The 15,225-nt window shown below is 34.8% G+C and overlaps 2 protein-coding genes across 2 annotated transcripts; both read left to right on the top strand.

Moving 5' to 3' along the window:
• Positions 1-9,198: 9,198 nt before the first annotated feature.
• On the top strand, positions 9,199-9,909 carry LOC113306301. Its single transcript, XM_026555254.1, has one exon. It carries the CDS (start codon positions 9,199-9,201, stop codon positions 9,907-9,909), a length of 711 nt encoding a protein of 236 aa, XP_026411039.1.
• Positions 9,910-10,504: 595 nt separating this feature from the next.
• Positions 10,505-11,809, top strand: LOC113306300. The gene has a single exon (XM_026555253.1). It carries the CDS (start codon positions 10,505-10,507, stop codon positions 11,807-11,809), a length of 1,305 nt encoding a protein of 434 aa, XP_026411038.1.
• The last annotated feature ends 3,416 nt before the right edge of the window (positions 11,810-15,225 follow it).

The raw sequence follows: 15,225 nt of genomic DNA, 5'->3' as shown, positions 1-15,225 counted from the left end.
CTTATGGCCATCTAAGACTTTGCTTGTGATTATAGCATCCGATCAGGACAGCAGGCCAGAAATCGTGCTTCAAGAAAATAAAGAAACTCTAGGGTTGACCATACAAGATATGAAACATATAAGTCCTATAGCTAGTATACCTCAAAAGAATTTAGAGGATGAACCACCCCATTATAATTCAGAGAAAGCAATTGACCTTTTTCAGGAACCTGATGGTCTAGAAGTTAGGAATATTGTGACTAGTCTATTTAGAGACACCCAAAATTCTAAGTTTGGGGGTAGTGATCGTCAAATAGAAGTCCCTAACTTGGGACTCGAGCCTACTGCATATGAGGTATCACTTGAGTCTATTCAGACTCCTCAACCGATCCTCCTGATACTATCCAGGAGGAAATCCAGCTATTAAAGTCCCGTTTTTCGGATGAATCTATTTTTCAAGACATTCATATGAAGCCCAATCCAGTTGTCTTGCAAGAAACTTTCAATGAGGTTGTGCTCCTTATGTTATTTTTTCTGATCCTGTGCAGTTGTTTCATATTAGTGGCAGTTTTATTTGGTTTTGATGACCCACAGTTATTTCGACTACTGATATATGATTTGAAAAGTAATTATCCATTTTATGAAACTTGATGTCTGGCTGAAGACTTTAAACTTAGCACTTCTTGGGAGGTAACCCAATCTCATGCAACATTGTAATATCTTTCCTTAACTCTTTTGCTTCAATGGTAACTGTTTCTCCTTGTTCATGCTTTTAATTTCATCTTTAGAACATTGAGGACAATGTTAGATTTAAGTTTGGGGGTATCGGAGAAACTTTTTAGTTGCAGAATAAATAAATACACTCCAGAACCTAGAGATTTATGCGTATTCAGGATGGCACTAACCAATCTAAGTGGATGGAAGCATCTTGGTTGTAGGAGTTGAGGAACCAATCTGATTAGATGGAAACATCTATAGAGTCTATTCATAAAAGCACAGAGCTCAGGTGTTAGAAATAACATGATAGTTTCACCATATCTCGTTGAGTCCTTTTCACTTCTATTTTTTTTTTTAAACTATGTTTCTCTAAGTGATAGGTGGGGCCCACGATTCAAGTTGTTACCAATGCTAGGGTGAATTAGAGTGATTGAGATACCATGAAAAAAAAAATTGAGACCAGACCATTTGACCAAAAGGAACAAATTCAATAAAGTCGACCACTGGTACCCTTGTATATGCCAGTTGTGTTGACCTAGAGTTAGGTTATCGACCACTGGTTCCCTTGTATATGCCAGTGTGTTGATATTAGTCAGACTAATATCTCAATCCATTAGGATAGGTTCATTTTGGCGGAGGCCTTCAGACAGATATGGGAAACGCCGTTCACTTAGTAAACATCAAAACCATCTATGTTTTTCTATATCCATCTTCTTGATCTATCCATGTGATTAGTTTTGACTCCGGATATTGATGTCCATAGTGCAACTATTTGAGTAGAGCTCTGTCACTTTATATGAATTTTAGTATGCTTGAGTGCAAACTCGTGTACAACAATTGGAATTTCGCATCAGGGTACTTCCTCCTGTAGTCAATAAGTATGCCAACCAAGGAGATTCTTTAGTGCCTTCAAAGGTTCTGCGTAGATAGCTAAGGTCTGGAGTAAAGGTTTTGTGGGTATATCTCTTGTAAGCCCTCCCGAGATTATAACTCGGCCACTAGGGCCACCTAGGGGTTTAAAGGCTTATTGCATACGCTAAATGCAATCGACGATGCCTGCGACAGTGAGTTAGGATTTTATTTTCTATTTGATTTGCTCGAGGACTAGCAAATAATAAGTTTGGGGGTATTTGATAGGCACATTTTTGTGTCTTATATAATCTCAATTGTATATATTATTAGTGCCCGATTTTGTATTTATTATGGCTTTTTATGTCCCTGTAGGTATTTTTGGAGAAATAAGCTTTTGCGGCGAAATTGGCTAAAAAAGTGGTTTTTGCGCTCGTGGGAGAAAATTACTATACGGACTCTCACTTTGGATAAGAGGTGACCTAATTATTAAGGGGCATCCATTTCCAGGCAGCTGCTAAAGGGATACCAGCACATGATAGGGGGAGGTCACTTTCTTCTCAAAATTCGAATATTTTTTTGGCGGGAGAAATAACCAGTGAGCAACCAAATTTTCGTTTGGATTTCGAAGATGTTTGAGTGAGATTCAATCGCTGAAATTTGATTGGCTAGACGTGATTCAACTAAACAAGCCTGGTATGTGCGCTGGAATCAATCAAATTGGGCTGGATAATCCAAAATAAGGAAACAGAGTTTGAGTTTTGTACGGGTCTCTGTTTGGGTTGATTTTTGGTAATTCAGGGAGATTAAACGCGTGAAATTTTTTCCTAAGGTAGTATTCTATCTAAGGAAGAGTTTAAGACAATCGGGAAAGCTCAGAATTGGCTAGGGAAGTCGGCAGAAGAGATTATTGCCGTGACTTGCACGTAAAGAAAAAGTGAGAATTAATCGCTATTTTAAGGTTTCTGAGTAGTATAAAAGGTGTGTTTAAGTCCCAGAAAAGAGAACGAAGTTATTGGAGCAGTCGCAGAGGAGTTAGAAACCCTACAGAGCCATATTGATCAAGTTGCAGGAAACCGTATTCTGCTGCTGCTGCTGCTGAAGAACATCCGCTGCAAATAAGAACAGTGTCTCAAATTTGTAACGCTGCTACAGTGACTTCTTTGTAACAGTCAGTCCTTTGTCTTGCAACGCCAATACATCGTTGCAAACATCCAGTGTTATAGTTTTTCATCTTTAATCAACTTTTGAGCAACAAACATTTATTTTGAGCAAGTGATTAATATGAGGAGCTAAACCCCATTGCTGAGGCGATAAAGGAAGCTATTTTTCCAACAAGAAGTGGTATATTCTATTTTATTTATTTATTTTCAATTATTTTATGATTATTTTCCTTGGTTGAAAATTGTTTGAATGATCCTTGTTAAGCAATTGTGATTTCTTTTGATAGAACATACTTGGACCTAGGTTTTTGATGTTCTATGCTTTGGATTTACACTTGTTATTTTGAGAATCTACTAGTTGCAATAAGTTAGAATCAACTTGAACGAGAAAATTGCATAAATATAAATATTGGGATTAAATCACTTTGAACTTGGAAAATAGTGGAATCTTAGCCTCAGTGTTCTTTTAATATTGATATCATCTTTGATTGAGTTTGTGACAATTTTTAGTTTGTTTTCTATTTTAGTTTTAGAATTTAAGTCTATATTTTATCCTTCGCAAGTCTGAGAATCGAACCACTTTTACCACTATCTACAAATCACATCAGGTACCCGTTTGCGTACTGGCGAAACCCAATCTTAGTCCGGGTATTTCAAGTATGCGTACCCGTTTGAATACTTGAAGGTTAAAGTTCTAAAATCGGTTATGAACATGAACATAAACATTTATATAATAAAGAACGCAATCTTTGCAAACCGTGGCTATAATTTTCATGATTGATTTGAGTGAATCAAACCAATTTTGCTTCAGTTGTGTTCTTGTATAATTCTATGGGAATATATCAATTGAACAACTTTTTAACTAGTTTCATTTGAGTCATTTGAACTAGTTATGGTTAAGATGAATAAGGTTGATATGAGAGTAATCATATGGCTAACCTCGGTTAACTATTTTTGAACCAACATGGTGTACACGTTTAGGTACAGTTACATAAACCTAAATAAGGGTACATTTCATTTGTGTGTAACAAGCTAAGTTCGATCTAACGGTTGAATGATATTATCTTGGTTGAATCAGGTTTTTCATATAACGGTGAATATTGAAAAAAAATAAAGTGGAAGAGTTGGTTCAATGAATGTTGTAGTTCTTTGCGAATCGGTTTTGACTCAGGAGAAAAAATCGGTTTGACTCGGTAATTTTTTTCTTCGTTTTTCTTCGATTTTCGTAAGGTTCATTATTAATTCAGGTGGTTTTCTAGGTTTTTTCAATGATTGGTGGTAATAATAATCCATGTTTCGATTAAATAAATAAGTATCAATATCGGAAATAAGAGGTAACCGATCAGGTGAAACTGATTCTAGATCTCAAACAAAAACAGATGATAAATCTGAAGAAATTCTTAATCGTGATACAAATAAGGTAGATGAATTTTTATCTTTCATTCCTGGTGATGATATTGATGAAATCTTAAAAGAATGGAAATTCAATTTAATTGGCAGATTAGATTTGGTGAAATTATAATTTTCTATAGCAAAATCATCTTTAAGAAGACAATGGAGTACTTCAGGTAAATTTCAATTAATTCCAATTGTAAAAGGCTTTTTCATTATTAAACTAGAGAATGAATCTGATATGAAGTATATTTAGGATGGAGATTGGGTGGTGGAAGATCATAATCTCAAAATTAGGAAATGGGAACCAAATTTCAACCAGAATCACTTAAAACATCAATGGCTTATGTATGAGTTCAATTTCCAGGTCTGAGTATTGAATATTGGAAGGAGAAAATCTTACTTCATATTGGAAAGGCTTTAGGGAAACCAATTAAAGTTGATGAAAATATTCTCAAGAAGGAAGTAGGATTTTATGCAAGTATCTTGGAAGAATTGGATTTGGCTAAGGTAATTCCAAGCAAGATCTGTGTGGAATCTAAATATGCAAAGTTTGAACAAGCAGTTAACATTCCTAATCTACCTAAATTTTGTTACCATTGCAAGATTGTTGGTCATCTTACTGCAGAATGTAGAAAAAAAAAAGAGAACAAGACAAAGGTGAAGACACTGCAGTGTTTCCTAAAGAGCAAAAGAAAGTTTGGAGAAAAGTTACCCCCAAGAGACAGACTCAAAATACTTCTGGTTTTGATATATGCTACTCAACAAATGAGATGGGTGAACCAAGTACACCTGCTAATAATACTACTGATACAAATCCAGTGCAAATAACTTCTGATATTCATACTTCTGATACAACTCAAGGGCAAAATAAAAACTCAGGTAAATTTCATGTGTTACAAGACCTGACTGAAGAGTCTTTTAACTCTCATGTTGAATTTCCTGCTCTTCCAGTAGAAAACATTTTAAGTAATGCATCAAGTGCTCATTCTGTTAATAATGTCAGTTCTATTGTACCACATGTGGGACAAGGAGCTAAAAATGATAATGGGCCAAAAGTAAAGCAGAAGTTACCACAAGGTGGTAGTGTTACTACTAGACAACAAGCAGCAAATTTAGTTCTTAATGGTGGTAAAAAAGAGACTTTGAGAAGAAATACTTCTCATTCTCTAAATTCTAAATGAAAGTAATATTCTTGAATGTCAGAGGCCTGAGAAGAATGAAGGCCAAAGACAAACTTAGGAATTTAGTACAGTCTTTTAATCCTTCTTTAGTAATTATTGCAGAACCAAAAGTTTATTATTCTGCTGATTTTGTTAAAAAATTGAAGTTACCAGGAGTGCACTATGATGTGATACATAATTCAAGAGATGACAGGAAAGGGAACATCTGGATTTTTTAGAATTCTTCATTACAGAAACCTAATATTATTTCTTTATCTGATCAAGCTATAATAGTGGAAGTTGGAGATATAATGATTACTGGTATTCATGCTGAAAATTTAACAAAATATAGAAGAAGCTTAGGGGAGGAATTGGTGGATGTTAGCATAATAAGCAAAACATGTTTAGCAATGGGGGATTTCAACACCATAATGAAAGAGGAAGAAAAACAAGGTGGTTTAAGACCATTAAGGATAGCTATGTTAGAATTCAATAACTTCCTACATCAACGTGGTTTAATACAGGCTCCTAAAGTAGGTTTGGATTACTTCTGGTGCAATAACAGAGCTGGAAAAAAAAGGATTTTGTGTAATCTTGATAGAGCAGTTTTTAATGAGAAATGGTTAGAGAAATTTCCAAGTTGGGGATACAAATTAGGATTAAGAAATATTTCTGATCATAATACATTATATGGGTCTAATGCTGGTATTCCAAAACCAAGTAATACTCTATTTAGAGCTTTAAAGGTTTGGAAATCTCATCCTGATTTCTTGGAAGTTATTAAAAAGTCTTGGGAACAATACATGGAAGGAAATCCTTTTTTTTTGTGAAGAGAATAAAGGTTGATTTGAAAGAATGGAATTGGTCAGTTTTTGGTGATGTAAATAAAAATTTGAAGCTGGCTGAAGATGAAGTTAATGAAGAAACAATAGAATCTGATAATAATCTTGAGGATATTTTGTTGCTTAACAAACTTGTAACTACAAGAGGTAAGCAGTTAATCCTTGAGCAGCAGAAGAGAGAAATTATCCAGCAGAAATCAATAGTGATGTGGTTGAAAGATGGAGCATCAAATACTAGATTTTTTCATGTTAATATGAGGATAAGACATTCTCGAAATATGATAACTGAACTTGAAGATACAACTGGTAATATTATAACTGATCAAAAGGAAATTGCTGAGGAACTAGTTAATCATTTTGAAGACAAGTTCAAGAATCAGGAGGTAAATATAGAAGAGGGTATCATGGATAATATACCAAAAGTGGTGACTGATGAAGATAACTGCATTATGGATTCTGTTCCTTCTGCATAAGAAATAAAAAGAGTTGTATTTGAACTAAATCCAGAAAGTGCTCCTGGACCAGATGGTTTTGCAGGTTGGTTTTATACATGTTCATGGGATATCATTGGTGCAGATTTAATAAAGGCTATTCAGTTTTATTGGAGGAGAGGATTTATACCCTCGGGTTTAAATGCTAACTTTCTGAAGCTTCTTCCTAAAGTGAATAATGCAAAAAAAAAAAAAAAACGGTTCAGGCCAATTGGCTTTATGAACTTTAGTTTCAAAATATTCACAAAAATTCTGGCAACAAGATTGGGGAAATTTATACACAAGATAGTGTCACCTCGGCAAGGAGCTTTTATAAAGGGTAGAACTATCCATGAGAAAATTTCCTTAGCATCTGATATTATTAATGAGATGGGAGTCAAAATAAGGGGAGGAAACTTTGGATTGAAGCTAGACATCACCCAAGCATATGACTCACTAAGCTGGAAGTTCATGTTTCAAGTGTTAAGTATATTTGGCTTCACGGATAAAATGTTGCATTGGTTAAAGGTTTTAGTACAATCAACTAAAAATTTTGTGCTAGTTAATGGAGGACCGGAAGGTTATTTTAAAGTTGAGAGAGGATTGAGACAGGGTGATCCTCTCTCACCTCTCTTATTTGTCATAACTGAAGATATTATTAGTAGGAATATTTCTACAATGATTAAAGATGGAAGACTAAAGGCAATGGTAAACAGAGAGGGGATACAACCATCTCATATCTTTTTTGCAGATGACATTTTCCTCTTCATCAATGCAGAAAAAGGAATGTCAGGAAATTAATGAAGCTGCTGCAAGCATATCATCTTCTGGACAACTAGTAAATTTGGAGAAGAGTAAATGTTTAATTGGAGGTAAAATTGAAGCTAGAAGATTACAGATTGCAGAGGAATGCAAAGTAAACAACATTATTATACAAACTTGTTTACTGCTACTTCTTCAGTTAATCCTTCTTTTGAAAATTTGAACTTCAAGAAAATTGAAACAGGTATGCAGTCTTGGTTGGAGAGACCCTTTGATGAGGATGAAGTTTGTGAAGCTATTAAGAAACGTGGTGCAAACAAAGGACCTGGTCCAGACGGCTACAGTTTGGAGTTTTACAAGGTTTGTTGGGGTTTTCTTAAGCACGATGTAATGGCTGCCATTAACGAATTTCATGGTAAAGAAAAACTAGATTGGAGATTAAATATGGCCTTCTTGAAGTTGATATCGAAAAAAGAAGATTCAACTACAGTTAAAGATTTCAGACCTTTGAGTTTGATTAGCAGCTTCTATAAGATCATCTCCAAACTTCTAGCAGAGAGATTGAAGTTGGTGATGCCTCAACTATTTTCCAAGGCTCGAGGAGCGTTCATGAAGAATAAACAAATCTTGGATGGCATTTTGATAGCTAACGAATGCATTGATAGTAGATTACGACAGAATAAGCCAGGAATTCTATGTAAAATAGACATGGAAAAAGCCTTTGAAAATGTCAATTGGCCTTTTCTATTTGCTATTCTTAGGGAAAATGGCTTTGGTGAGAAGTGGATTAATTAGATTGGCTGGTGTGTCACAGGAGCGCAGTTTCCAATCCTTGTGAATGGTGAAGCAACAAATATAATTAAGCCATCTAAAGGAATTAGACAAGGTGAGCCTTTCACCTTTTTTGTTTCTTTTGGTGGTGGAAGTTCTTTCTATGCTCCTGACAGAGGCGGTTAATGATAACAGAATTGGTGGATTCCAAGTAGCACAAGGCGGAACTGTGATTTCTCATCTGCAGTTTGTGGATGATACAATCATATTGCTAAATGCTTCAAAACTGGAGATAAAAAGACTTTTAATTATCTTGGTGTTGTTTGAAGTGTTGACTGGGTTAAAGCTAAATCTGGAGAAAAGCTCCATGACAAGCATAGGTGCAGATGATGTGGCGCAGTAGTTAGCTATGGAATTGGGGTGTAGGATGGATGCTCTCCCTATTACGTATCTGGGATTACCAATTGGTGCTAGTAAAAGAAACGTGGCAATATGGGATGTAGTTATTGAAAGGATGAAAAAGAAATTGGCTCCATGGAAAAGAAAATTCCTCAACAAGGTAGAAAGGGTAACTTTAGTATAAAGTTCTTTGCAGAACATTGTAATCTATTTTCTATCTGTCTTTTATCTTCCTGTGTCAGTGGAGAAGAAACTGAATAATATCATGAGAAGATTTCTTTGGGGGGAAGATGATGATAAGAGGAAGATGAGCTGGGTCTCATGGGAAAAAAATATGTAAATCTAGGAGGAAGGGAGGTTTAGGCATTAGAAATATAAGACATATTAACAGATCGTTACTGGATAAGTAGCATGGGAGATATGTTGTTGCGAAAATGGCGCTGTGGAGACAAATTCTGTGTGAGAAAACTCATTATGATGGCTTATGCATAGTACCTATACAGACTAAGGAAGCAACAAAAATAAGTATGTGGTTTGATATTCTTAAGGGAACAAAGATTTCTATGAAGTTGTTAACATCTGTGTAAAGAATGGAAGAAGTGTGAGATTTTGGCATGACTGGTGGTCTTATAAAGGATATCTAAAGGATAAATATCTAAGGTTATATAAAATCAGTAGGCAGAAGTTCAACATGGTAGCTGAGATAAAAGAAAACTCTTGGAATTTCAATTTCTCAAAAGCGTTAGACCCGGCTGAAAGCATTGATCTTCTTGAGATCAAGCACGACCTGAGGAACATTGTGTTGTCACCAGATGAAGAAGACGTTACTGATGGCTTGTGTACAGCTAAAGCTCTATACAACAAACTGGATGAAGTTGAAGACAATTGGGAGTATGAGATGACTATAAGAAGCAATTGTGATCCACCTAAAGTAACTTTTCTAATGTGGGCTGCTATGCATGAATCAATTCCGACTAGAGACATGTTGCGGCGCAGGAGGGTAACTGTCAATTCAGATAGCTGTGTGTTCTGTAATTCTCACGTAGAAAGTCAGGACCATCTTTTCTTGCATTATAGCTGGGCAAAGGGGTTGTGGGATATGTTTCTTAACTCTGTGAAGCTGAGATGGGTTTTCAATGAAGACTTAAGAAGTTTTATGAAAAGCTGGAGTTTGAATAGAATTCCAAAGAGATTAAGAAAGGTTTGGCACCTAGTTCCTTTTGCATTTTGCTGGGAACTGTGGTTGGAAAGAAATCGAAGAGTTCATGGTGGAAGATCGAAATCAAATGACGATTTGGAGTATTCCGTTAAGATAGATATATGCTTATGGAGTTCTTCGTCTGAAGTTTTTAATGGTTATTCTATGAACCAGATTCTGTTTCATTGGGATGAGATTATGTAGCTGTGATAAGTCTCTTGTCTTTTTTTGGGTTAGGAGTCTTTTACTCCTATGTAAATATTTTGTACATATTTTTTCTTAATATATACCCTTTTTCCTCAAAAAAACATTGGTTGATTTCCCAGACAAACACTTGGGTGTGATGTTGGTACCAGGTAATATTAAATCATATCATGTATGGAATGTGGTAGAAATGATGCATGAAAGATTGGATGGATGGAAAGGAAAATTGCTATCGTTCCAAGAAAGACTCATTCTGGTCAAATTTGTTCTTTGCAGCTTGCCAATTTATTCAATGTCAGTGTATAAATGGCCAAAGAGGGTAATAAAAGAGTGTGAAAAAATAATAATAAATTTTTTTTGGTCAGGTGATCCTTCAACCAAAAAAATAATAACATTGAAGTGGGATAATACTTGTGCTCCAATAGTTGAAGGAGGACTTGAGTTGAGGACATTAGAAGTGATAAATAAAGCTCTTTTAATGAAGCTATGCTGGAAAATACAAAATGAATCAGATGATTGGTCTAAATTCTTTCAATCTAAATTCAAGAATAAAAAGGGGGAATGGTTTACTTACTATAAGAAATCTTCAATATAGATGGGTATAAAATGGATATTCAATGAAGTGGAAGAGCATACAAGATGGTTATTTGGGAATGGAAAGGACATATCTGCATGGAATGATAAATGGGTGATGGAGAAAACATCGAAAGAAATATATCCTGAAAATAACTACATAAAGCAATTTCCTGACATGAAAGTTTCAGACTTTATACTAGATGGAGAATGGATCTTACCTACTGAACTTCTGGAGATGATTGGAGTAAATGAATTACGTGTTCTAAATGGTGATAGAGACAGAAGAATATGGACTGGTACAGTAACAGGGGACTTCACAATATCTTCTGAAGTAGAAGTCATTAGACAGAAATTTCATCAAATACATTGGACTAAACAGGTATGGGATAACTCATTTCATCCAAGTATATCTTGTAATCTGTGGAAGTTAGCTAGAAATATAACTGCAACTGATGATAATATGAAGAAAAGAAAGTTCAATATAGCTTCAAGGTGCATTTTATGCAAAAATGAAGAGGAAACAAGAGAACATATACTCTGGTACTGTAATTTTAGTGAAATAATCTGGAAGTGGCTTGGAGGCATTTTTAGTTTCAGAAATCCAAGATCTTTTGAAGATATATTGCAATTATCCAACCAAAAAAGTCATGCAATAAAAGAAACCTGGAGATTGGCTTCATTTATAACAATGAAAGAACTCTGGTTCCTAATAAATGAATGCTTATATGATAATGGAAAGTGTGATGTACTGGTCATAAAAAGAAAAATATTGAATACCATTTCAGACAGTGAAGTAAGAATAAAGGCAGTGACGTGGAACAGTCAATATGATCTGCAGGTGCTAAGGAGTTTTGGTTTAAAATCAAGAAGAGTTAAAAGAATGACTGTCAAAGAAGTTTTCTTCTCACTTCCAGCACAGGGGCAACTATTGTTATGTTGTGATGGGGCTTCTAGAGAAAACCCAGGTGCATCTGGATATGGGATTTTTGGAAGAAATAGCACTGGTGAATTCATTATAGCAATCTCAGGTGGTCTGGGGATATCAACAAACTATTATGCAAAGATTTATGCAGTTATCATAGCAGGGAAATGGGCTATACATAATGAATTCTTCAATATTGTTTTAAGAACAGACTCAAAGGCAGTGATTCAGGCTTTTGCATCTCATAAACTTCCTTGGTTTGCAATAGCAAGGTGGAGAAAGATATGCTCAGTTATGACAAAGTGGAGTTTTATACACAACTACAGGGAGGTAAACTTCTCAGCTGATAAAACAACAAAGAAAGGATCAACCCTAAACAGGGGAGAAAAAAATCATTTTTGACAGTCAACCTTCTTAAGTAGCCTGAAAAATCCAGATCAAACATATTATAGGATTAGCTAAGTATATGCCATACTAATGGCTCCATTTTTGTTTACTTTTTTGTATTTGCTTTTTCTTTCCTTGGTTGTAATCCCTTTTAACTTCTTTGGATATTAATAAAATTGATTATTAAGCAAAAAAAAAGGTGAATATTGAATGCTTTGTTACCAAGGTAACCTGGATTGCAAATCCTGACTTGAAAATTATATAAAGGAAAACTCTAGCAATTGGAAAAACTAATCCCCACACCTCCTGTGTGTTACTAGTTGCATAAACTAGAGTCGATTCTCCTTTAATCTTAGGTTTCTATCGAGACCCTGTAGGTTAACGACTTCAAAGATTTCATTGGGATTGTGAAGCCATACCCAACTATTTTCTTTGTAGTTGCATGTTCTAATCTTGCCCGATTCTATCGTATTGAATTCAATTGAAATAATTGACTAGAGATTAATTTCTCCGATAAGCAAGATAAAATTTTTCACAAACATCTTCGTCTCATCGTTTGTGATTCTATAATATCTTGTTTCGCTAGTCAATTAAGATTATTGTGAGGTGATTGATAATACTAGGTTGTTCTTCGGGAATATAAGACCGGTTTATCAATTGGTTCATGTTCACCTTGGTTTATCAAAAGACCAAAAACTCTTGGGTATTTCTGTGAGAGACAAATTTATTCAATCTATAGACTTTTCTGTGTGAGACAAATTTGTTTATCAAGTCTTCGACTTTGGATCGCAGCAACTCTTGGTTGTGGGTGAGATCAACTAAGGGAATCAAGTGCGTAGTATCCTGTTGGGATCAGAGACGTAAGGAACGTAACTGTACCTTGAATCAGTGTGAGATTGATTAGGGTTCAACTACAGTCCAGTCCGAAGTTAATTAATTGGTAGTAGGCTAGAGTCTGTAGTGGCTTAATACAGTGTGGTGTTCAATCTGGACTAGGTCCAGTGGCGGAGCTATCGTGAAGAAAGGGTGTGCATTTGCGAACCCTTGCTTTCACAAATCTCCACTAATAGGCTTAGTTATCCAAGCCCACAGAAAAGTTTACGCCTCCACTAATTCTTTTCTCTTCTTTTCCAATTCCATGAATTGATTAAGTAAGTCCGATAAATTCAATGATATTTGAGGTAGTGTTGTTGATTGTTAGTGTTTTTCTTACACAACTTCAAGTACCATCTTTTGTCAATTTGATTTTTTAGTTTCTATCTAAATTAAAATTAGGTTCATATCAAATTTCGAGGGTTTTAGTATAATCACGTTTTGCATTAAAATTGATATATTGGGTATCCAACCTCATCTTTTTTGCATGTTCCAGTGTCATTGCAAAGAGTTAGACCAATTCATATGTCAGCTGTATTTTGGATATAAGAACCATAATCTTAAATAGACTATAACATGGTTGTCTGCTTTTTCTTATGTTGATTATTGTAGCTGGATAAGTAATCCAAGTATGTCTTATGAATATGCACTATATTGGGGTTTAAATTAGAGGTGACTGCACAATTAAGACATCTTGTACCTGTTATTAGAAACACAATACAGAGATATTTCCATATTGGTTTTCAAAAGACACTGTCTTGAACAACATCATTTTTATGAGATACCTTTTGATGAAGCACATTAGAATTGAAATCACCATCCCCAACTAATTTAGAAGAGTTAAATTAGTAAATGAGGTTATTGCCGATTTACCGGTTTCACCAGGTTATTAGTTATTATTCAAATTTGTGTTTAATCATGAAGATTAACAATGGCCGGATTATTACATATAGTAACACACAATCTATTATGTGGAATTTTTTTTTGATAGATCTTTTTGTTGTGTATTGTTATGTTTGCTACCCCTGTCTTGAAATTATGGATTCACCGCTGACTAGGTCCCGGGGTTTTTCTGCATTGCGGTTTTCTCGTTAACAAAATTCTGGTGTCTGTGTTATTTCTTTTCCGCATTATATTTTGTTATATAATTGAAATATCACGGGTTGTGCGTTAAGTTCAATCAATTAGAATATCCGATCTTGGGTTGTTGATTTAAGTTGATTGACACTTGAACATTGGTCTTTGGTACCGTTCAAGTTACTCCTCTTATATTCAATCGGGCTCGCAAATTTCTATTTGCTGATTGCGAATTGAATTAAGAGTTAGAGATATTAAACTCTTTGATATACTATTCTCTAGATTGAGTCTCGCTGTCTAGTTGATTCTCTAGAAAGTATATTGGAGTAAATCCTCTCAAATTTCCAAACAAATTGTTGGGTGTGGTTGTTAGACCCCCGCATTTTCATGACCGATCACAAGTATTTCCATAAGTAGGTATAACCGATCCTAGTGATTGGTAGAACCAATTGAACCCATGTATGTGATTTGGTAATTGACCAATCACATAATAGTCTTGGAATACAGGGAAACCAATTCTAAACTTGTTTGGAAGTGTGGTATGACCGATTTCAAGAATGTAAATCCATGTGAATATGAAATAAGGATTTACAATGAAAAACATGTCAACATACATTGAACACGAACAATAACTCTTATCATTTATTGTTCAAATATATTCCTTAATACTCAAGGGGATCCTGAAATAAATTAAGAATATTTTAATTAAGGTTGTTAGTTTTATATACTTTAGTTACTAGCAATTAACGTGTAGCTCTAGAAAATAAAAGTTAGTAAATATGCATTTACTAATTAGAGATTTTCTATAGTGAGATTTCAGAAATATTTGATAAGCATTTATTATGAAAATCAAATCTTGCTATTCATTGCATATCTTGAGAATATTTTCGGTTTTGGAAATTCCTTGGTGTCCAAATTTCCTTGGTCTATAAATACCTAAGTTTGTATTTCTAGCAAACCATCCTATATTTTTGCTTAATAAAACATATCAAAAAAACTGCGTGGATCTAGCAAACCATCCTAAGAGCCAGACAAACTTCATTTATTGTTGTTTCTGGTGGAGCCGTCTATTCGGAGAGGAAAGTATCCTACTTAGGTGGAATCTCTAACGACCGCTCGTTTAAAGAATTTTGTGGGATCAAGAAGCTCTACGAGTACCGTTGGTGGGAAACTAGATAATTGCAGTGTTATTAGTTTTCGATTGATTTGATTGACTAGCGGTTGTTGAAACTTTGATTGCACCTAGTTTGTTTATTCTTGAGAATCTTCTCTTCTGATATAAGATTCACTCAAACTAGATCGAAATATCGACGGGATCTTTAGAACTGTTGTTAGATCTAAATACATCTTGTGATAATCCATTGTTAACAGACTCCGTTCTGTATGTGATTGATCACAAAAGATTCAAGTGGTGTTGTGCAGGTTTAATTGAAGATTAAAAAATATTTGAAGACGAAGAAGATTTTTTATTGGTTTTCGTA

The sequence above is a fragment of the Papaver somniferum genome, chromosome 8 (assembly GCF_003573695.1).
Source record: "Papaver somniferum cultivar HN1 chromosome 8, ASM357369v1, whole genome shotgun sequence".
In the NCBI taxonomy this organism is placed as follows: Eukaryota; Viridiplantae; Streptophyta; class Magnoliopsida; order Ranunculales; family Papaveraceae; genus Papaver; species Papaver somniferum.
Note: the sequence above shows the minus strand (reverse complement) of the source record. Positions and strands in the feature narration are given on the sequence as shown.